General features: G+C 40.3%; 1 protein-coding gene across 16 annotated transcripts in view; it reads right to left on the reverse strand.

Annotated features, from left to right (window-relative positions):
• Positions 1–3,290: 3,290 nt before the first annotated feature.
• Positions 3,291–23,854, reverse strand: part of SEMA6D (semaphorin 6D) — a 58,569-nt gene continuing 38,005 nt past the window's right edge. For 5 of the 16 annotated variants that reach the window (XM_059890397.1, XM_010809338.4, XM_024997535.2 and 2 more), the window contains exons 2-19: positions 18,361–18,524; positions 17,856–17,967; positions 17,231–17,291; positions 17,058–17,120; positions 16,848–16,949; positions 16,524–16,614; positions 15,512–15,631; positions 14,752–14,840; positions 13,814–14,031; positions 13,583–13,714; positions 13,085–13,240; positions 12,820–12,993; positions 11,503–11,643; positions 11,330–11,407; positions 10,809–10,909; positions 10,392–10,448; positions 8,748–8,915; positions 3,291–7,013 (exon numbers count right to left, since the gene is read on the reverse strand). In XM_059890397.1, the coding sequence (XP_059746380.1) occupies positions 5,725–7,013; positions 8,748–8,915; positions 10,392–10,448; positions 10,809–10,909; positions 11,330–11,407; positions 11,503–11,643; positions 12,820–12,993; positions 13,085–13,240; positions 13,583–13,714; positions 13,814–14,031; positions 14,752–14,840; positions 15,512–15,631; positions 16,524–16,614; positions 16,848–16,949; positions 17,058–17,120; positions 17,231–17,291; positions 17,856–17,967; positions 18,361–18,469 (3,261 nt within the window). In that variant the 5' untranslated portion in view covers positions 18,470–18,524 and the 3' untranslated portion in view covers positions 3,291–5,724. The remainder of the gene's footprint in view (positions 7,014–8,747; positions 8,916–10,391; positions 10,449–10,808; positions 10,910–11,329; positions 11,408–11,502; positions 11,644–12,819; positions 12,994–13,084; positions 13,241–13,582; positions 13,715–13,813; positions 14,032–14,751; positions 14,841–15,511; positions 15,632–16,523; positions 16,615–16,847; positions 16,950–17,057; positions 17,121–17,230; positions 17,292–17,855; positions 17,968–18,360; positions 18,525–23,854) is intronic. The other 11 variants (XM_059890399.1, NM_001191133.1, XM_059890400.1 and 8 more) reach the window with 10 other exon arrangements.

Raw genomic sequence — 23,854 nt, forward strand, 5'->3', positions numbered from 1 at the left:
CAAGAGAGGGAACCTTCCTATACTGTTGGTGGGAATGTAAATTGGTACAGCCACTGTGGAGAACAGTATGGAGGTTCTTTAAAAAATTAAAAATAGAGCTACTATATTTTGCAATCCCACTTCTGGGTGTATATCCAGAGGAAAAAATGACCACAAAAGATAAACGCACTCCAGTGCTCATTGTGGCACTGTTTACAATGGCCAAGATATGGAAACAACCTAAATGTCCGTTGATAAAGGAATGGACAAAGAAGATGTACATATATACGACAAAATAGTGCTCAGCCATTAAAAAGAATGAGACAATGCCATTTTCAGCAAGATGGATGGATCTAGAGATTGTCATACTGAGTAAAGTTGTCAGACAGAGAAAGAGAAATATTGCATATCTCTTATACGTAGAATCTAAAAAAATGATACAAATAAATTTATTTACAATGTAGAAACAGACTCACAGATTTATAGAATGAACTTATGGTTGCCAGTGGGGAAGGGTGGAGGAAGGGATAGGTAGGGAGTTTGGGATGGACATGTATTCATTGTTAATATTTAAAATAGATAACCAACAAGGCCTACTGTATAGCACAGGGAATTCTGCTCAGTATTATGTAACAATCTAAACGGGAAGATAATTTGAATAAGACTAGATCCATGTATATGTATAACTGAATCACTTTGCTATACACTGGAAACTAACACAACATTGTTAATCAACACACTCCAATAAAAAATAAAAAGTTCAAGAAAAGAGAGGTGCAGCGCTGCAGTGACTTGATGAACAGTGGAGTCAGGATTTGAATCCAGCTCCCAGACCTGGACCCTGAGCTATTTTTGGACACCTTGTTCTTTGCCCTCCCGTAACAAGGAGAATGAAGAAGAGCTAGGAGGGCAGGAGAAGAAAGCTGGCTTCTCTCAGCAGGAAGGTGAGTCCTCCTGGTACCTGGCCAGCACCTCGGTGATCCTTGCATGGGAGACAACATTTCTTCTTAGCCTGAACCAGCATTTCATTTGTCCTATTTCCCAGAGTAACCTAAATGCCAACCAATGGGATTTCTGGCACCACCACCATTCTGGTATGTCTTGGTTAATTTATTTATTTCTTTACAAAGCCTTCCTTATGAAAAGCTCCAAGTTCTCTAACCCCATTTCTTTCAAATGGCATCTAAGCATTTACCTTGAGGATTCATAGATATGATTTAAAGGGTCTGTAAATCTCCTGAAAAAAAAAAAAAAGAAATTCAGTTCTCAGTCCATACCATTTATTAAGTTATCAAAGATGTCTACGATTTAAAAAGGCTAGAATCTGCCATAAAGGGAAAAGAGAAAGATGCACTTTAGAACAAAAAAATCGCTGTACCCAGGAAAACTGGTATAATGGCCAGTCAGTATGATAAACACCAACTTAATAGAGATAGACAATGGAAATGAAAGAGGATATAATGCTCAAAAAGCCAAGGAGAAACAAGGCTGAAGATACATTTCCCTTATTGTCTCTTCCTTCATTTATTTTTCCAAATCCAATGACAGCAGCTACTAACTGATGCATGCTAAGAGAACCAAATGGAATCATGATTTTACCTCCCATTTCAATACCTGAGGAACATATATCTTACTACAGTCTTATTCAACTGAAATGATGGAACTGAGAAACATCCTGTACCAAACAGCAATCAATATTCACAGGAACCTGATTTACCAGTTATAATTTTAGACTAAAATGATATTAAAAATTTCATGTGAGAATACAAATCACAAATTTTAAAAATGCCTGTTGAACTCTTTGACATAAATCACAGCTATATCCTCTTTGACCAGATTCCTAGAGCAATGGAAATGAAAACAGAAATAAACAAGTGGGACCTAATTAAACTTAAAAGCTTTTGCATAGCATAAGAAACTATAAACAAGATGAAAAATCAACCCTCAGAATGAGAGAAAACAATTGCAAATGAAACAACTGACAAAGGATTAATCTCCAAAATATACAAACAGCTCATGCAGCTCAATACCAGAAAAACAAACAGTGCGATCAAAAAGTAGGTAGAAGACCTAAACAGACATTTCTCCAAAGATGACATATGGATGGCCAGAAAACACATGAAAAGATGCTCAACGTTACTCATTACTAGAGAAATGCAAGTCAAACCTACAATGAGATATCACCTCATACTAGTCAGAATGGCTATCATCAAAACATTTACAAACAATAAACTTTGGAGAGGGTGTCGAGAAAAAGGAACCCTCTTGTACTGTTGGTGGGAATGTAAACTGATATAACCACTATGGAGAACAGTATGCAGATAGACTCCTTAAAAATCTAGGAATAAAACTGTCATATGACCCAGCAATCCCACTACTGTGCTTATACCCTGAGAGCCATAACTGAAAAAAAACAGGTACCCCGATGTTCATTGCAGCAATATTTACAATAGCTAGGACATGGAAGAAACCGAGATGAATGAATAAAGAAGATGGAAGCTTGGTACGTATAACCATGGAATATTACTTAGCCATAAAAAGGAATGTACTTGAGTCAGTTCTAGTGAGGTGGATGAACCTAGAGCCTGTTATACAAAGTGAAGTTAAGTTAGAAAGAGAAAACCAAGTAACATATAGACACATACACATGGGACGTAGAAAAATGGTGCTGATGAACCTATCTGCAGGGCAGGAACGGAGATGCAGACATAGAGAACAGACTTTGGATGCTGCAGGGGAAGGAGAGGGTGGGAATAACTAAGAGTAGCACTGGAACATTTACATCACCATACGTAAACCAGATAGCGAGTGGGAACTTGCTGTGTAAAACAGGGAGCTCAACCGGGTACTCTGTGGCAAGTTCTGATGGGGGGTGGGGAGAGGTTTCAGAGGGAGGGGATACATGTCTATTATGGCTGACTCACGTTGTTGTATGGCAGAAGCCAACACAATATTGTAAAGCAATTATCCTCCAATTAAAAATAAATTTTCTAAAAAAGTTAAAAAAGGAAAAGCCTGTTGAACTAACAATACGTTGAACAAGTTGAGCCACTGGGATGCTGGCCTGAAGAATTTGACTGTTAAATAATACAGTTCACCTGGTTTTCTGTATTGTACATTTTTCAGGGGCTCTGATGATCAGTATCAGCCTGCAAGAAGAGCAATGTATAATAACCATGACTTGATGGCAAGTATTCTAGGTAAGAATATTTTGGTATATTTTAAAAGAAGCTCTCACTGGTGTTGACTGACTTAAAGATATTTAAAAATATGACACCTTATAAACCTCTTGCACATCTAGAGGCAGAATATAATGATTTGTATATTTTATTTTGACTTTACATGCGGTGTTAAAAACCCAAAGTACATATTATTTACACATCCACAATACAAGTTTACAAGATATCTATACATGTTAAAGTACTCTATAAAACAGTATAGAGCCACTTCACTTTAGGGTTACTTTTTATGCCGTACCATTAAAAAAGATACAATCTGTGTTTACCTTTGCACAAATGAATAAAGCATTTAAAGATTAAATTAACAGGATAGAGACTAGATTTTGTGTTAGAAATCTCAACATAAATACTGATAGAACTCACATTACAAACTACAAGGCAGCACAATGTCACAAAATGTTATCCGGGTTCACATACAGTTACTGTTCCATTTTCCGCACGCCAGGATTAATATTGGCAGGGTGAATTCAAACAGGTTTGTCGGCAGTGGACTGAGTAGTGTTTATCGTTGGTTGGTTTAATTTATTATCAATCTGTATTATTTTAGTTTCAAAGCTGAAGTGTTGCAAAAACAGAAGTTTTAGCTTTTGAGCTTCCAGAGACCTCAGGGAATCATGTTCTTTATAAAACAATATTCTCAAAAGAAAAGAATAACTGCATCCGTATTCTATATTCTGTATAAAAATGCTCTGGTCTTTTGCAACCCATCCTCCCCCAAGTAATAAGATATCATCACAGGAAATCAGTTGAACTTATTTGTCTGACTAAGTCAGGAGCATTCCTCTGCCTTGATACTTTCTAGATGAGGTTCAATAAACCGTGGTGTGCAGCATATTAACTGAAACAGTCGTCAGGGTTGCACATCATCAACTGTAAGTGGCTTCTGCAAAACTACGAATAAATGACTCTATATGGTTTCTGCAGGTGTCACATTACCCGGGAAACCTCATTTGACTTCACATTATCACTGATTCATCCTTAGTGAAAGCAGGAGTGGAATGTTTATCATGGCAAAGGATGTAATGCGGCTATCTGGATGGATTGCTTTACAGTTAATTGTTCTAGGTCGTTGTTATGATTTTTTTGAAAAGTCTTTTCAGGTGCTGGTTGAAAAACATGTACAACTGGCACTCAGTAAATGATGTGCTATACTGAAAACACTTGACGTATTTGAGTACTTCTATCATTCTCATGAATAAGGCACAAAATGCACAGATTCAGGTAAACTCACATGTAATATTTACAGTATACTGTCGTTACCTGCATGACTTAGGAGAAAGTTCTCACATCACACAACACAGACAACATGATTGCACCACTGTTAGGTTCCCATAGACTGTTCCTGTTAAGCCAACTATGAGCCTCTCACATTCCCTTCTTTTGTCTTCTGTTTTGTATGTGTGTGTGGTTCTTTTTTTTTTCCATCTTGGGGTTAGAGGGGAATTAAAACAAGAGGAATTTTACTACAGGGGAGAAACCAAACACAGTAAAAATAAAACCTTGTTAGTGTGTCCAAGGTTAACAGAGTCACTGGGGCTTGGATTCACAGTGGACTGGTGAATTTTACTACTGAAACTGGTGGATAAATTAAGGATACCTCTTAACGTCTCTATCTCCTTAAGCTGGCAAGACTGTAATTGAAGTTTCAGTGAATAGCAGCACAAAATTACTTAGTACTCTTACATTCTGGCACTGGGTAACATGGAAGTCGAGTTAATCATTTTGACTGTCAAAATCAGCCTTGGTTTTCTTTCTCAAAGCTGAACCCAATGGACTGCTGTGGGAAGAAATTATTGTCTCTTGTTCAGTCATGCGCGATGTAAACAACTCCATAGCACAAAAAGATGCAATGGGCACCGAAACAAATGCTAGTGGGGACAGAACACACACACACTCACACACACTCACACACACTCACACACACATGCACACACAACACAGTTCCTTGGTGGCACGGAAAAAAATGCCACACATGAAAAAGATGCTACAGTTTGGGTCAAAGACTGAATTTTTAGCAAATTGTTTGGTAATCTACAAGTTCGTTTCTTTGAGACATTACCATTTTTTTTTTTTTTGACATTTGTGCAAGAGGCAAGGTGAATGCATACATATTAAAATGTTCACATTTAATGGGAAGACCACACAAAATGGCAGTCTAAGTTGAACCCATTTTCAAGTATTTGCTCACAGACAGATTCTTCTGAGCACTGGATCAGCTCTTTATACTGGTTACAGGTAGCCCCTCAGAGCCACACATCTCTTTAGCTTCAAACAAAAGAAATGGAATGACCAGCACCTTCCTTTGTTTTCAGGCAAGTACACAGAAGCCTTGCTGCAGTAGCTACATATGGCAAGTTCTGATGTTGCCAAAGTTAGGAAGAGTTTCTTTGGCCACTTGCTTCTCTTGAAATACAAGCGAGTCTCTTTTCTTAAGGTACCCTTACCATATCATCCTCTCAACAACATAGACAGGATAAAGCCACACAAGGAAGGGCACACTTGAGGCCTAGTAAGTGTATTTGTTCAGTGGTCTGACGGAGGTGGTTTGAGGAACAAATGAAGGCTTTGGCGGCACGTCAGGTTTTAAGGACGGTGTCCTCTTTAGTCCCGTCCGGGGAAGGGTGCCATTACTGGTGTAGCTGCTCTGTCTGGAGAGGGAAGGCTGTAGGTGAGCACTCACTGGTGCTCCCTGAATATAGTCCACCTTTGGCCCTGCAGGGGTGGGCACGTACCCTCCACGGTTCATACTAGGCTGTCTAGATAACAAAACACCATTTGGTGAACTTAAGTTTTTAGGCATAGCCGATATAGAGTGCCTCTGGGAGGAATTTTTATGGTAACCCCTCTGTCTTTCCAAAGAAGTCATCGGAACTCCAGGAGTGGTGGGAACATCCACTCGCTTGGTTGGGCTATTTCTGGGAAGAGTCGAGGGAGGAGAGTAGAGAGATGCCTCGCGGTTAGGGACCTTGGGCGGGACTTCAGACATAGGTCCCACGGGATCCAGCATTAGGGTCTGGTGGGCCATCTGGATGTCTCCCATGATGGCTTTGGGGTTACTGTTTGGGTCATTTAGATGCTTCAGGAGATCATTGAGGGTATTTCTGGAATCCACAGAACGCCGGTGATCTCTTTTACTGGATGACTTTGTAAGAGGATGGTCAATGTTTTGAAGCTTCTTTTCAGCTTTGTGAGCATTGGAGTTTGAGAAAGAAGTGTTGTAGTCATGGGTAGCATTAGGAAGAACAATGGCGCTGGGGATATGCCCGTGACTTAGTGGGGAATGTGGTGGAGGACTAGAAGGAAAAAACTGGGGGGTTTCTTTCCTTGAAGCTCCATGGCCATGGGCCTTTTCTGAGTGGCTCTTCATGGCCTGCAGGGTCTTCTGGTGAAGCACAGGCGTAGACTCAGGAGTGGGGAGAGCAGCCAACTCAGGAGGTTGGCCTCGATGGTCCATGACCATGGATTTTGTATCTCCATTGGGTGGCAGCTCTTTCCGACTGGTCAGCAGGTTACTATATAATTTGGGAGAATCAATATTCTGTTGGTATTCCTTGACGGGGCTGTCAAAGAGACCATTCAGCTTGGCAAAACTTCCACTGGAGTCTGTGCATGACTGGGCAGATTCTGCATCTTTATGGATCTTTCTGTTTTTCCGAACAAACATGTCACGGTAACAGTAGACTGCCACACCTGCAATGAACGCACCCAAGACAAAAGCTGCAAAGACACAGGTGATGAGGACATTCATGTGGACCATCTGGTTGGCCTCTCCAGACTGGACTTCCCACCGTACACCTGCAACAGACACACAGGAGAAGAGTCTGAGTGGGGAGCTTCTTTAAAACTGTATTAGCCAGCAAATGGCTTGCCTTGAAGCAACACTACCTTCACATGGTCCATATGCTTAGCTTGGAGAGTGAGGTGGACTCCCAAATCTCATATTTGTTTCTTTAATCACAATAGGGTCCCCAGAGACACTTACAATTGCTACAAATAAAGGATAACTCTTCCATTGATCTGTATTATGTATTAGTCTTTTCCCTTCCAATCCCTCTTAAATAGCTGTTATATAACATACAAAATTTTAAGCGTTTCTATCTAAAAATTAGGGCTAGAAATTATATACTTTCTAACTGGCCCATTTTAAATTCATAATATGTTTTTCTTTCTCATGATTTTCTCTTAATTCATAAATCAGCATTAAAGGGCAGTTACTGGGATTAGGGAAACGTATGAATCTATATAAATACACATTTTGGTAAAATAATTATGCTAAGACAATTATGCTCTTCTTAATTAGCATGAAACTATATAATTTGTTCACAAACTAAAAGCATCTGCTTAGTCACTGTTAGCTACAAATACAACCTTTCCTGTTTGCTTTCTTTTTCATTCCATCTTGGAGTGAAGCACTCTTGAATTGTCTGCTATGAAAAAAATCCAGACAGTCTAAGGAAGTATACTATGTATTAGAGTTAAATGATATTATCCAATTGTTTTGAGATATTTTAGGAAATATTTAAATTAGACTAGAAGAAGAAGAATTAGTTTGTAATTATTGCTTTTTTTAAATGCAACCACAGACATTTAGAGATGTTAGTTTAAGAGGTATCCAAGTCTGTTACATGCTATAAACACAGCTATCCCAGAATAAGATAAGTCAGAGTGAATTGAAGATTCTGTTGCTCTAGGTTAGTAAGTACTAAGGCCTTCAAACATTAGTTGTTTTTAATCAATGTTGAGGGCAATGGAATTCAGTGGCAATGTGAAAGACAAAGAAAAGTAGAGAGAAATGGAATCATGAAAGAAAATAAAAGAGGAAGAATGATTATAAAATTGTTTACAATGAAAACATAAAAATCCAAAATCAACAGACATAAATCATAAATGACAATGCACTGCCATAAAAACTGATTGGAAACCTGATACCACAGTTTAGTAAGCACTAAAGAACAGATTTTTTTCCCCCCCAGAGTCATAGATCTTTAATAAGGTAATTCAACAGGCAGCTATTTGATAACTGCTTCTATTATGGGACGAAAATGATAGTTCCAGACAAGTGCTCTGTTATGTTTTATTGTGTGTGGTATTCGAACAACTTGGTGCCTGGCATATATCAATACTTCTCAGATCACATTGTAAACTGGAGCTAAACAAAAGACTGGGAAAGGCTCCTAAATAAAACAGCCGGTATCAGGATATTTGCAATTAATGAGTTTTGTTTTGGGATGTTGCCCGGGTGGCCCTCGGCATTTTCTGATATCCAGCAGGGTCCAGCTTCTTGAGACAGAAGCCAACATGGGTTAGATTGTCTGAGTGGCTGTTTCATCCACTCTTTCAGCTTTCCACCTCTGTCGCTGTTAAGGAACGCACTCCACATAACCACAGAAAACCGGAGCGACCGCGGCCAGTGGAGGCGGTGATAATAGCAGAGGTGGCTCCATCTGGGTTCACTTCCATCCACTCCTCAGAGATATTAGGAATCAGGTTTCCACTCAGTGAGAGATGAGTTCCCTGGTGAGGCCTTACCCTTTGGGATACCTGATAAAGGATCAGTAAAATCAGAAGTGTTTGGGTCATCTTGAACTACAAATTTCCGGGAGCTGGTCAGTTTAGGTCTCCAGGTATCAATCACTTTAGGTGTAATTTCTGGGATACTTGCCATTGTGGTAACAGAAGATGAAGATACCTCCATGTCTGTGGTGGCAAACAGATTTTTATTAACGCGGGTAATGTCAGCCCATTGTTTCTGACTGGACTGTTGTATTTTCAAGTAAAGTTTAAGCAAATTTTATGAGAAAGCCTGTTCGAGGATTTCATCAAAACACATCTAAGGAGATTACACCAAATCCCTTTCTTGCAAGGGAAAAAGAAAAACTAAAAATTAATCATAAAGACACATTAAGCAGATTTCAAATTTGAAGACACTCAAAATACTCCTACTGAAACCTCTGGGGTGATTAATGACACTCATGGAAAAGGTAATATGAATCCCACAGACTGTGATTTCCTCATCTTTTTGTGGGACAGCATCATTTCATTTCTTTTTGTGTATTTTTAAAAAATAATTTTGATTGATGGTTGGAAGCTGTATATCTTTCACTGGGGAACCTAGAGTGTAACTTCGTCAGAAAGCACCTGGTTGGTTCTGCATAAACACTCGATCTTGGACTTGACAAGCAGGCTGTCCTGCTTTAGCATAGACCTCCGGCCCATCTGTAGATTCCTGAGCGCACTGAGGGGTCACTGTCCATGGGGAAGCACTGAAGCTTTCCAGAATGCGCGTGGAGTTTTTTTCCCAAAGAGTAAGAGGCAACTCATGCATAAGAAATGGCATTTATGAGCTGATTAAGGGTGTCCTGATACATAGGATCTACCATTCTTTTCTCCCCTCTGAGGAATGAAACAGCTAGTGAATTTTAGAACCAGCGACAGGATCGGGAGTAACTTAACCTCTTAGCGCGTCTATTACTGAGTTCTGCCAAGCAGATTTTCCATCAAAATGGAAGTGTATGATTTTAGGCGAAAACTCCGGAGACCCAAATTCAGACTGGTACAACGGTCACAGATGAAGACTCCAGAACAGATGAAGACAAGGCAGGGGCGGGGAGGCACAGGGAACCCAGTGGACATCTTAATACATCAGAAACCAGCTTCATTCGATGGGGACCTTCTTCATACCACTGAGATCACAGCATTCAAAGGTTCCAGAGATTACCACAAACCATTCCAAAAAAGATCTCTAAAATTGATAAATACACATTTTGGGGAAATGTGTATTTGTTTACTAGGTCTTAGGAAAGGTGAGGAGAGAAGGGGGAAATAATGAAGTTCTGCCATCCATTAAAAATAGATGGCTGCAGGGAACATTCACGATGCGCAGGGGTGAGAGAAGAAAGCTCAGGTGGACGGGCGTGCAGCTGGAATGCAGCCTATGTTAATCCATTGGATTTTTCTTAAGGATGTGCGCCTTGGTCAATGATGGACTATTAACATGCTACACAAGGTGAAGTGCTGAGTAAGAAAAAGTCTTTGGGACCATCGGGGGTTATGAGTCAAAGCACAAAAATGACGGGCTGCCAAACTGCGCAAAAGGAGGGGAGAAGGGGCTGAAAATGCTGAACTGAAGGAAAGAAAAGGTTTGTTAATTCAAAAAAATGAAAAAAAACTAACCAGATGTTGGACCGCCAAATATTTTGTAATCTGGTGTAGTTGAAGTAGGCAAAATTTCTAAAAGAATTAAAGGAACAAGTAATCAGTAAGAAGTAACCAAAAGAAAGCAAAAATTTACGAATTCCATTAACTCAAAAAGTCAAAAGAAAGGACTATAAATTAAAAAATGAACCTACTGGTTAGACTACCTTTCTCTAGATTTCCTATGGAATTGCAAATGGCGAAGGTAAAAAAAAAAAAGTAAGATTCTTCTCTAACTTATCCCCATGATCAAACAGCTCAGCTTTTGCGAAGTTCAAGTTAAATGCTAGGTGGCATGTGTACTGAGTCATTATATAAGGCTGATTATAAAACAATGTTCACGTGCAAATGTGATCCAAAAGAAGCGCCAGGAGGGAAAGGAAGATTCGGTCTTACCGTGGCAGTCCCCTAGATGGGCCGTGTTGCCATATTCTGTGTCTTGTTCAAATCCTCCAGCGCTGTGGTTATGGAAAGCAAACAAGTCTTCAGTTAACAGCCTTCATAGGAACACAAATGAGAACCAGAGCAGAACCAAGAACACAGACAGATTAGTAAGAATGAGCAGAGAGAGAAAAATGGACATTTCAACATAGCTTGCTAAGATGAATACTTGTATTCAACATTTAGTAACTAGAGTGTTTAAGAGAGCAGAAGAGAATTGTTTTCTTTCTCGCCATCTATCCTTTTCCCTTAAGTATTATACTGTCTACAATTTTCTTTTCCTGTCATAGCTCCAGATTTTCTGTTTTTCTTTCTCCCATACAACAACAAAAACAGAAAAAAGGAAAGAAAGAAAGAAAAGAAAAAAGAAAGGTAGTGTTATTGGAATTTTTCTAAAATCCCTAGTTTTAGAGGCCCTGGAGAAGACAGAAGCACATCTGGAGAAGATCTCAGTTAATGTGACAAAGTGTACTTACAGCATCGCTGGGCTCACTCGACCACAGGCCCCTTGGCTTAACCAGCCACAGTATGGGTCTCGAGATGCAATACAAGACCTGTATGCAACCAGACAGAAGGTAACCTGAATTTTCTCATTATCAAAGGTCATGATCCTGAAAGACCCAGGGTAAGGAAAGAAACATCAGCTTACTTTTTACATGATCCATAACGCTCACAGCGACTGAGGGGGATGCGGATAACGCAGCTAGAGAACGCCACATATAAAGCATGATGGTCTTTATCCAACTGTAATGAGATGACCTTTCTGTCCTCCTCATTTTCAGCACTGCACCTATATTGTGGGAGACATTTTCAAGGTAGATGTTTAGTAAGTCAAGAGCTATAGGAACTAGGCGAGGCAAGTGGGGTTTGGTTTTTGCAATTACTGAGAGCTGGGGAGGTGTTAAGGAATACTCTCAGTAGCAAACTACGCAAGTACACAGTTTAGGATGTGATAATTATGTGATTCATCTTCTACTGCTTTGCATGGTTAGTTAAATTTCAGGCTGGACAAAGGGTTTTTTAAAGACTGGCTTCCTGTTCTGATGATAGAAGGGAATTGCACTTGTGAAGAGCATGTTAGGCTATAGGGAAGAAAAAGGATAATGTTCTAATGCATTTTAATCTTCCTGTGCTAACTATTTCTAGATCTCTCCTTAGTCTTCTTTGCTCCATTACTCTCATCTATCTCGTTTGTTTTAATGGTTCATATAATTTTTTATATCAGTGGTTGCAAGAATTATGGTGGTTGTGTGTGTGTGTGTGTGTGTGTGTGTGTGTGTGTGTGTGTGTGTGTCTATCTGCAACCAGCTGTAGCATAGTTCTGGATGCAGCACCCTGAAATAGATCTGTAAGGTAAGAGGGGTGGGGTAAAATATTCTCATTTTCCATAGGTGACAAGGGCTGAATTATTTTTAAATGTATCACTATCCACCCTCCAAACCCTGAGACTCAGGCAAACACCAAATCCGGGTTTTTATTTCAGTGAGAAAAACAAACAAACCACAATACTAATAAGCCAAACCACTACTAATTTGAGGCTTCCCTGGTGGCTCAATAAGTAAAGAATCCACCGGCAATGCAGGAGACCTGGGTTCTATCCCTGGGTTGCAAAGACCCTCTGGAGAAGGAAATGGCAACACACTCCAGTACTCTTGCCTGGGGACTTCCATGGACAGAGGAGCCTAGGGGGGCTACTGTCAATGGGTCACAAGAGTGGGACATAATTTAGCGACTAACCACCACCATTTCTGCTGCTGCTGCTGCTGCTAAGTTGCTTCAGTCGTGTCCGACTCTCTGTGAGCCCTACCAGGCTCCTCCGTCCATGGCATTTTCCAGGCAAGAGTACTGGAGTGGGGTGCCATTGCCTTCTCCATTTCTACCACTGCTAATATAGCGGGCTGAAAGGAAATGACTAGATGAAACAGACGCTGAAGTCTCAAAAAGCGTTCTGGTATAATACACCTACTTTGCATGGTTGTATGCTTCAATCTCTTCCAGTAATACGCTGTCATTCAAAGAGAAAGGGCTGGTCTTCGCCAAAACTTTAAGCACCACGCCAGCTTCTGAGCCAACAAAGATGACTGTGTAGTTCTGGTGGGGTCCGGCAGAATGGTCGACGGCGATGGCCGTCAGTCTGTACCTGCCAGAGGAGGTGAATCAGGTTAGACAGGGGGCCAACAGGAAGGGGGACTACTGAACGGGAGCGGGCCTGCGTGTCTGCCCAGTCTTACCTGATCCGAGTCTTTGTGAACCAGGGTTCGTCGGCAATGGGTGGGACGGCCGAGTCCATCAGGGGGTGGGATTTGATGAATGACAGGGTTTCATCCGGGAAATCGATGGAGGTTTTATATGCTTCCGCAAGACCGTGCTTTGCACAACACCCAGGCCTGAAAGAAAAATAGTGTGTTTTCCCCTCCTCACAGTTTGTATCTAGGGAAAAGGTGTCTATTCTGGAAGAAAACGTTAAGAGAGGAAGGAGAGTGAGCCAAACTCTCTGAGTAACATTATTTCCACGAACTCTGTGGGCTCTCCACATGCAGGCTCTCAGTCCTAGTCACTGAGTTTCTATCTGCGGCGCTGCACAGGGACACCCTTCCTGGAGAGGGAGGGGGCCCAGCTGCTCTCTGAGGATGCATGCTTCCAGTGACCAGAGGGCTTTGTTCCAGGGCTTTGTCACTGGAAGCATGAGGAAAGGACAGAAATCCTTTCCGTCTTTACTGTTTTCCTACCTTGGCTTTGGTACTTTGTCTTCAGGGACCGCTGTCCAAACAGAATCTGGAGTTTTCTGTTCTTTAAACCGTCCTTTGAATACTTTTTCAATGTCATCCATGCTAAACGCACAGACTGCGGAACCAGGAATGCTGAAAAAGAGGAACAGCATCAGGGGACGGCGGACCTGTTCTGGGTTCCCACAAACAAGACACAGAGCGCCTTCTGAAGCGCTGAGGGTCGGTTCTCACCTGTTGAGCTGTGTGGTGAAAACCCCTACCACTGTGGGAATGCCATTGATTTGTATTATGTCTGTAATAGACTGCAGAACATCAAAGTAGAAAAAGGAATCTCCAGGGACAGAACAGTTAAGCCGAGCCTTCAGAAACGAAGTCCAGTGCTTCTCCAGGACGCGCTGGGAGCCACCCATGTCGTTTTTACATATGCGGGCCACACGTGAATAGACAGCCTGCCCAGGGCACAAAAGCAAGGCGACAGGATCATGAGCATGGGGGGAGAACAGGAGCAAAAAGCTGCCAGATAAGGGAGGGACAAAAAATGATAAAAGATACACGTGGTTGAGAAGACTCCAGCAGCCTTCCCTCTAGGCATCTGTAGAGTAAGAATGTAAATTGTATTTACCTGTGAGAAAAACAAAAAAGGAGGGCCATTTTCCTGTTCTACCAAACAAGCTCCCTAAGAAGTGAGCCACTGGGCTGCCTGGCTGGATGGAAACCATTCCCATACTTCATTCCCCACTTAGCTTCTTATATTGTTAATGAAACGCACCGTCCTTAAACCTGGCATAGAAGGAGATGCAATATTTTAGAATCTTACGGACTTGGACTGAAGTACTTGTCAATGAACAGGGGCCCTTCCTTTCCATCCTGCCTTTTGACACTAAGAAAGAACAGCTATCAATAGATTTCTAAAGAGTTAAAGAAGCATCCATAGCTCAAGGGTGCCTGCAGCACATTCTCTGTAGTAACAGGAAAAAATAAATAAAACCTTCTCAAGGCTGCTGTTCCCACTCTGGCCATTGTTCAGTTATTTCCCAGCAACTATTCTCTTGCTAAGCAACACAACTCTCTGCACTTGGCCCTGAATGCACCGAGTGCTGGAAAACATGCAAAGACCTACCAAGGTGGGCTCAATTCCATGCAATGCGAGTGCACAGGCATATACTTGCCTTGCCTAAGTTGTTATGTTCTACAGCAATTTCTCGAAAGAAGAAATAGACGTAGTTTCCGTATTCTATAGCATGCAGAAAGTGTGGCTCTGAAAGAGAAAGTGAGAACAAACTGGTTCCTGAAGGGTAATTCAATTAGCATCATAGTCCGACTGCTAGGCATGACTGACAGACATCACACTGCTACTTTCAAGCCAAGAACTTTGATATGCCACCAAGTTTCTGGAGTCCCATTATGGGTATGTTGAAGATTTAGGGAACCCAGAGTCTTTAATGTTAGCTAATGGACTAGAAAAAGCCTACAGGGAACTGAACTACAGCAAAGGTCTTTGTTTCAACAGATTTATTCATTAACCTATTTAGCTAGTAAAGGAAACTTTTTATGTTGAAAATTAAAAATCTTGATTTCTAGACTCCAAAGAACAAAATAACTCTGAAGATATGAACTAACAGTTCCCAGGGTTAAACTTTCCAGGATAATTAGAAGGAAGTGGGCAAGGAGTAGTGCGTGCATTTAGTTAGGCAAATGGTACACAGAATGGTGATTTTTTTTTTTTTTTTGAGGTCACCTAAGATAGAAATCTACTTTCTAGACATAGCTACTGGTCTCCTCATTTCCCACTAATGCAGCCAACCAAGGCAGCTTGTACTGGGCTCTAAATTAACAATATAAAGTCATGCACTGAACTTTCCAATGCCAGGGCTCCTGTTCCCATGTACCCATCCTGCCACCCCTGGCAATACTGCTCTTCAAAGGTACCTTTGATCCATTTGGAATCATATTTTATTGTACGAAGAGCAGATCCATCACCCATGCTTCGATAAATAACAGCATCACTGGCCAAGAAGTCAGCCACTGTGGCAGAATACAGCTTCCCATCTGAAACCAAGGTTATAATTTAAATAAAAATAGCCACAGTTATCATAAGTTTATTATCTTATGTGTGTGCTAAGTCATTTCAGTTGTGTCCAACTCTTTGCAACCTTATGAACTGCAGCCTGCCAGGCTTCTCTGTCCATGGGATTCTCCAGACAAGAATCCTGGAATGGGTTGCCATGCTCTCCTCAGGGGATCTTCTCAACCCAGGGATCGAATCCACATCTATGTCTCTTGCACTGGCCGGCTGGTTCTTTACTACCAGCGCCACCTGGGAAGCCCATGTTTTCCCATGTAGTCTGTTATATCCTTTGGAGTGTTTTCACTGACATCATTGCTATATATACAAATAAATCTAAAACCTGATGCTCATAATCAACTTGTGACAGGTTGACCTGTACTATCTAAGTTTATAGATGAGAACTTGGAGCACCAAGAAGGTAAGCAACTTATTCAAAAAAGGCTTCCCTGGTGGCTCAGATGGTTAAAGAATGTGCCTGCAATGCAGGAGATCCAGACTCGATCCCTGGGTTGGGAAGATTCCCCTGGAAAAGGGAACGGCTCCAGTATTCTTGTCTGGAGAATTCCACGGACAGAGGAGCCTGGCAGGCTACAGTCCATGGGGTAGCAAAGAGTCGGACATGACCGAGCGACAAACACTTTCACTTTCAGCTTATTCAGGGTCACTGGCCTAACAACAGAGCCAAGTGTCCGAATACTTATAATATGCTCACTTATAATTCCTCTTTTTTGAAAATCTGTTCATAGCTTTTAGTCTTTGAAACACTCATGTCAAGGTAGCTATTCTAGTTATGAGCTTTTTTCCTTCCTTTAAATTCCTCTTGCATCTTCAATGTCATTAATCATTTATATTCATTACACTAAAGAATCTTACCAGCAAAAAGGGCAACATTAGTTTGTCTGGCATCAAATGGGCATCTTGCCAGGCCACTAATTTCTTCTCCATCATACTCTAAGGTATTCAACTACAAAAGAAAAATAAATAGCTAGTGTCACATCTGTTCAATGTACCTGTTTGAAGGCAATACTGCTTTATTTGTACTGAAATTCTATGGGAAAAATTCTGTCTTTATTCTTTCATAGTGTTAGAGATAAGACACATTACTAGATTTATAGAAGAAAGGATTCGACACTAACACCACACCAGTAGAGGAAGAAGAATTGATTAAAAACAGCACACTGTATAAAATATACTTACCTTATAGTATCTACACATGGGATTAAACGCATTGGTGCCACAAACAAAAACCATCTCATCGTTTCTTGGAACAAATACTTTAATAAAGTTGTGGCATTCATCCTAAAGAAAGTAACAACGACACTACCATTAGACATTCCATGTGCCTACATCGTGGGCTCAAGCCACCATACAGACTCAATCTAGTGATCATATATTTCTTTTACTTACTTTATGCTTGCCTTTCATAGCACAGTTTTCTCGATCCTGTTGTCTTGACCGCCATGTCAGTTTCTGTATCAATCGAGCAAAACCAAAGTTCAATATTTTAAATATTGAGGGGAGAGGGACATTACCCAAGTTCTAAGGGAATGCAAATAAATTTGCCAACTACAGTTGCTCACCTTGTTTGGTATTACTTCTGTTTTGGGGATTTCATTTAAGTTTACTGTATAAACTTGATCCCTGTTGGAAACAAGGCAGTAAGTCATATCATGTGAATACATAAAAATGTTAAGCTGCTTCTTATTTTATTTTTACAGAGCTGCTTTTATTGTGTTTTAGAGATCATTTGGATTTTCTCTGTCTCCAACAAAGTCAACAAAGAGTACTTTTTCATTAGTGAGATGCTTTTATATATCACTGTGGTTAGGGAGTGAAGAAAGTCCTTTTCTTCAGGCATGGGTCAAATGACTACTCAGTATTAGCATAGACATACTTTCAATATTTACTTGAATAATTCCAAGTTAAAAAAAGACTAAAGAAAAAAAATTTTTTTTTTCTCCTGCTGCTTTAGGAATAAAGAATGGTGTCTGATTTCTTGACTGCAGTAATAAAACGGGACTGCTGAAGGCTTTTGCTGTATTTTGTTCCTGGTACACAACGCTGACTCTTCTCAAGTGAGTATTTTTGGCTACTTGCAATTTTTGATCACAATCACATATTAGTTTTTCATGAACTAGACACATTAATGCAAGCACCACAAGAGAAAAGAATTTTAATCTAATAAACCAACGAGGGGAAAATTACCTGCCAGCAATATAAAGTGTGTCTCGAATTTTCAACATCAGCTGAAAGTCCAGCCTGTGCTGTGATTCATTGCCTGAAGGACGTCCTCTAAAAACCGGATATTGCCTTGAATCTGCAAGTAAAAACGGGCTAAACCATCAGTCAGGATTACGGAGCTGAAGAATCGATATACAGCATTGATTAGCTGTATATACTAGTTGTAGAAGGGTTTTAACTAAATTCTTTTCTTAAGGTCTTGAATATGAATGAATAAGAGATGGTGAGTATCACCAAATGGTCTTTTTCTTTTTAACTGAAAACATATAACCTATATATAGGTTGCTTTAGAAAAGTGCCTAACTAAATTGTCCCATTTTCTTCAGACACTAGGAAATGATTATGGATAAATGAGGATGTAAAACATTTTAAAGACATAAAATCCTCTTTCTAAAAATGAATATGCTTAGAAAATTAAAACCAAAACAACCCTTCCTTCTTAGAAAAGAGTATTCTTTAGATTACTTACAGTGATAGTCAACAGTATTAAGGGGTTCATCATCTTCAGGAAAGCTGACTGCCCTCAACTGGGAAATCAGTAGCAGCAGCATGTAGGCACAGAGCAGGAAGAACCTCATGGTTGGGCCAACGTGAAGGCAGAGCAGCCCCTCCTCAGAGAGTCCACTTAGCTACCTGGAAAACAGAACGAGTGTGGAAAGATCTCTGCTGTGATCAAAGAGCTTTGCCATTTGTAATCAGTTCAGTTTCCGTCATGAGCTCTCTCCAGCGTCCCCCTCCCATCAGAAAGATGGCAGTGGTGGAGGAGACACCTCTGAAAACACAGGCCAAAGGCGGCATTCTGCCAAGTTTGATTAAAGCATCTGGTGAACATACTGAATTTTTAGGCCCATTTGCAAGAGTTTTTGAGGTAACTACGTATGTCATCACAGCAAAATCACCAGAACCACAAACAGAAATGCTGGCTGCTGACTTGGCAAGAAGATGGGCAAAGTTGGGATTAGAATTTTAATTAAATGCCAATCTGCCTCCCTTCCCCCATCCCTGAAATAAATCCAGTACAGCTTGTCTCTGCCCTCCCCATCCCCCCAAAATGCCCAAGCTGCCTCGAGAGTATCCAAGGAGCTGATGGGCCTGTAGCCCCTCTCAGCCCCTAAAGGCACTGCCAAATTCCCAGCATTATTCAAGCTACCCCCTAAATTCTTAAGTAGAACAGTCCCCTAAGCTTAGAAAGAACAGCATGAAAGCAATGACATGAGTGACCTTGAATCAGGGTGAAAGAGAATGAAAAGAAATGAAATGATTTCACGATCAATCAATCAGGCAAAGCAGGGCAGGGATGACCAGCACAGCTGACACCAGGCCACTGGGGAAGTCTATATTTTTACATGAAAGCATTTGGACACAAACCAATACCCTAAGTATGCCTGTCCTCTTAGCTTTATTAAGCTTTAGAGCCATATGGGGCCTTAGGGACCACCTAGTCCAACCCCCTCATTTTTCAGATAAGAAAACTAAGGCCTGAAAAATTAAGGGACTCACTGAATTTCATGGAACTATTTAGGGCAAGATCAGAGCGTCCAGACTGACATCACCTGAGTCTCTATCCAGATGTTTTTCATCAAATTAGATCATGAAATTAAATGGGTTTTTCTCCTTAGAGAATAGAGCATTACAAAAATAATCTTTGGGGGGTAATGAATATACTCATTACCTTTACTGAAGTGCTGTTTCATAGGTGTAGGTTTATGCTAAATTTTATCAAGTTGTACAGTTATATATGCAGTGTATTGCATGTCAGTATACGAACAAAGCTTATAGCATTTTTTGTACATTATTAGCTGTAATTTTTTAAAATCTTTAAATATTATTAATTAATTACGAAAATAAACTAAGGCCCTGCTGGGACAATGGATATTTTTGTGAAATGGTAAAAGCTCTGCTTCGTAACAGTATCACCCCTTCCTTGACCAAAACTGTCATTTACTGCTATTATACTGTTAGGCTCAGTCTTTTATATCTAAAAACTTTAGCAGGGATCATAAGAATCACTTCAAATTCTTGGGGAGTTCAACCACTCAACTAATACTTACTATATACCTCTTTCATCATCATCTTCTTTTTTTTTTGCTGTGCCACACAGCATGCGGGATCTTAGTTCCCCAACCAGGGATTGAATCCACACCCCGGCTAGAGTCTTAACAACTGGACTGCCAGGGAAATCCCTTTAATTTTTTTTTGCTTCATCTTCTTAATGTCAAAAACACAGATGCACACACATGCATTCTTTGTAACACTTTCAATATTTATCTTTTTAACCGAAGTAGAAGCCATGTATATATATGCAACATTTGGAATCCTCGTTTTACAAAAGGAGAGAAAAATATTGCAATACAATTTTACTCAATGTACAACTAGTCCAGTAGTAAGTTAACACATTTAAAATGTCCTGAAAATAGTCTGGTGGAATGGAACCTGCAGCATCATCATCTTGTACTTGAGTTGAAAGACTGTAGAACTTGGTCGTGATGGGATTTGGGTTTGAATGGAACTCCACCACCTACTGGCTTATCAACCTGGGAAAGGTTCTTCAATCTCTCTTAGCATTAGCTTATTTATAAGATGTGAATAATACCACCTTCTCCATTGGGTTAAAAAGAACTAAGTGCCTGACACCTACAGATTCTGAGCAAAGTTAATCCTCCTCTCTCTTTTCCTGTAGGACACCATGCATATGACCAAATTGACCTTAACAACATGGGCAGAGTCTGGGGAAAACGCATCCTAAAATATTAAAGCTATTTGGTCACTTGTTTTCCCAAAGGTTTAAAATGCTAAAGTTGTTTTTAGAATAAATTTTACAACTTGAGCCTATTTATCAAACATAGAAAAGAAAGTAAAAAGCAATCACTAATAATCCTACCATCCCAACCCAACAACTATGATGATCTGGTTCTAGTTTTCTTGCCACATGCATATATTTTTCAATCTTCACAGAAGAGAACCTCTTTCAATTACTACTTCTCCTTAAGTGGCATCTCCCTATCTTGCTTTTCCACAGTATTTTGTCAATTTTAAAGACTCTAAAGAAGACATGCTCCAAAATCACTGCAGACAATGATTGTAGCCATGAAATTAAAACATTTATTTGTTCCTTGGAAGGAAACCTATGACAAATATAGACAGAGTATTAAAAAGCAGAGATATCACTTTGTCAACAAAGGTCCATATAGTCAAAGCTATGGTTTTTCCAGTAGTCATTAAGGATGTGCGAGTTGGACCATAAAGGCTGAGAACCCAAGAATTGATGTTTTGGAACTGTAGTGCTAGGGAAGACTCTTGAGAGTCCCTTGGGCTGCAAGGAAATCAAATCAGTCAATCCTAAAGGAAATCAACCCTGAATATTCATTTTAAGGACTGATGCTAAAGCTGAAGCTCCAATACTTTGGCCACCTGATGAGAAGAGCTGATTCATTGGAAACGACCCTGATGCTGGGAAAGATTGAAGGCAAAAGGAGAAGAGGACAGCAGAGGATGAGATAGTTAGATAGTATCACTGACTCAATGGACAAGAGTTTGAACAAACTATGGGAGATAGTGAAGGACAGGGAAGCCTGGCATGCTGTAGTCCATGGGGTTACAAAGAGTTGGACACGACTGTGTGACTGAACAACAATATACATTTATATATACATGCGTGCGTGTGTGCTCAGTCATGTCTGATTCTTTGTGACCCCTTGGACTGTAGCCTGCCAAGGTCCTCTATCCATGGGATTTTCCAGGCAAGAACACGACAGTGGGCTGCCATTTCTACCTCCAGGAGGTCCTTCCAACCCAGGGATCAAATGCACATCTCCTATGTCTTCTGCTGCACTGGCAGATTCTTTCCCACTGTGCCACCTGGGACACTGTGTGTACTCAGCTATAAAAACGAAACAATGCCATTTGCAGCAAAATGAATGGACCTAGAGATTACATACTAAGTGAAGTAAGCCATAGAGAAAAACAAGTATGATATTGCTTATATGCGGAATATATAAAAATGATACAAACGAACTTATTTAGAAAACAGAAATAGACCCACAGACAGAGAAAACAAACTTATGGTTACCAAAAGGGAAAGGAGGGTAGGGATAAGTTAAGAGTTTGGGATTAACATACACACACTAATATATATGAAATAGATAAAACAGATAAGCAATAAGAACTTACTATATAGCACAGGAAATTATACTCAATATTTTGTAATAACCTATGAGGGAAAATAGTCTGAAAAGGAATATATATATGTGTGTGTGTGTGTGTGTGTGTCTATAACTGAAACACTTTGCTGTATACCTGAAACTAACACAACACTATAAATCAACTATACTCCAAAAAAAAAAAAGAGACCCTGGACATATAAAAATATAAAAATATGAACTGTTGCCCTAGGAATTAAGTTCTGCTAGGACATCAATACCACACTGGATGTTTCTGCTGGGTATCAGATGGAAAAATGAGAAACACTAATGAATCCTAAAGAAACATAGAAACATTTGCCTGAACACAAGATAATTCTGTGAATCTTTGTCCACTGGGACAGGTAACTGAACAGTTCCCATCATGTGGGCAGAGCTTCCATGCCCCAGACAGCAAGGCAGGGAGGGGCACTCACCAGGAAGAGTGTCTTTTACAGCTGTAATTCCAGCATTGAGATGAGGATGGAATCACTGCTGACTCACTGGCAAGCACCGAGCTGCTGGCTGAGCCATCATTTCCTATAACTCATTCAACTGACACTGCAGAAAGCAATTTCTCGCTATACCCTGTTCTCCACCAATCTCATCTTCCAAAAATAAAACCCCACTGCTAATTACTTCCTGTCCCTGCCTAAAGCTGTATTTAAAAAACTACTTTCAGATTTGCCATAGAAATTATAAATGGAAATATTTAATGTGAAATACATATCAAAGCAAAGCTGAGTAGGGAAGGAAAGAATTTGGAAATACCTGAGAAAAATGGACCAACAAGGAGATTTATTTGTATGTAAACCATTTAGACTACTTTGTTCTCACCTTATTTAAGGAAATATTTAATCTCAGGGTTCCAGGGCTAGTGAGACTATCAAACCAATTATGTGGAATGAAGGCAAGACATGAGGCAGGATGAGATGTTGGTAAAGAACATAGACTTTGAGGTTAGAAAGATCTGAGTTTTGTTTTACTTTTTTTAGAGTTTATTTACTTGGCTGCGCAGGGTCTTCGTTTCACCATGTGGGATCTTCAGTCTTTGCTGCAGCGTGCAGCATCTTCCAGCTGCAGCACATGAACAATTAGTTGTGGTGTGTAGGATTTCATTCCCTGACCAGGGATCAAACACTGGGCCCCTGCATTGCAAATTCGGAGTCTTAACCACTGAGCCACCAAAGAAGTCCCAGAAAGATCTGAGTTTAAACTTGCTTGTGCCATTTACTTCCTGGCTCTGAGACCTTATTTAAGGAGACTTAACCTCTTTAAGCCTCAGTTTCTTCAAGTGTAAAATATGAATAATTACCTTTACTACCTCACAGGTTCTTCTGAGAATCTATACAAAACAACTAACACAGAATCTGGTCCATAGTAAATCTCTAGTAAATTTTAGTGAATATTATCATGACTATTATTGTTACATCTTATGAGGCAAAAGGAAAAAGTGTTTATTCTTTAATTTTGTATAACTACCTACAACTGTCTTATGTACATCATCATAACAATAATAGAGGTATTGGAGAAGGCAATGGCACCCCACTCCAGTACTCTTGCCTGGAAAACCCATGGACGGAGGAGCCTGGTGGGCTGCAGTCCATGGGGTCGCGAAGAGTCAGACACAACTGAGAGACTTCACTTTCACTTTTCACTTTCATGCATTAGAAAAGGAAATGGCAACCCACTCCAGTGTTCTTGCCTGGAGAATCTGAGGGATGGGAGAGCCTGGTGGGTTCCATCTACGGGGTCGCACAGAGTCAGACATGACTGAAGTGACTT

The sequence above is a fragment of the Bos taurus genome, chromosome 10 (genome assembly GCF_002263795.3).
Source record: "Bos taurus isolate L1 Dominette 01449 registration number 42190680 breed Hereford chromosome 10, ARS-UCD2.0, whole genome shotgun sequence".
Lineage (NCBI taxonomy): Eukaryota > Metazoa > Chordata > Mammalia > Artiodactyla > Bovidae > Bos > Bos taurus.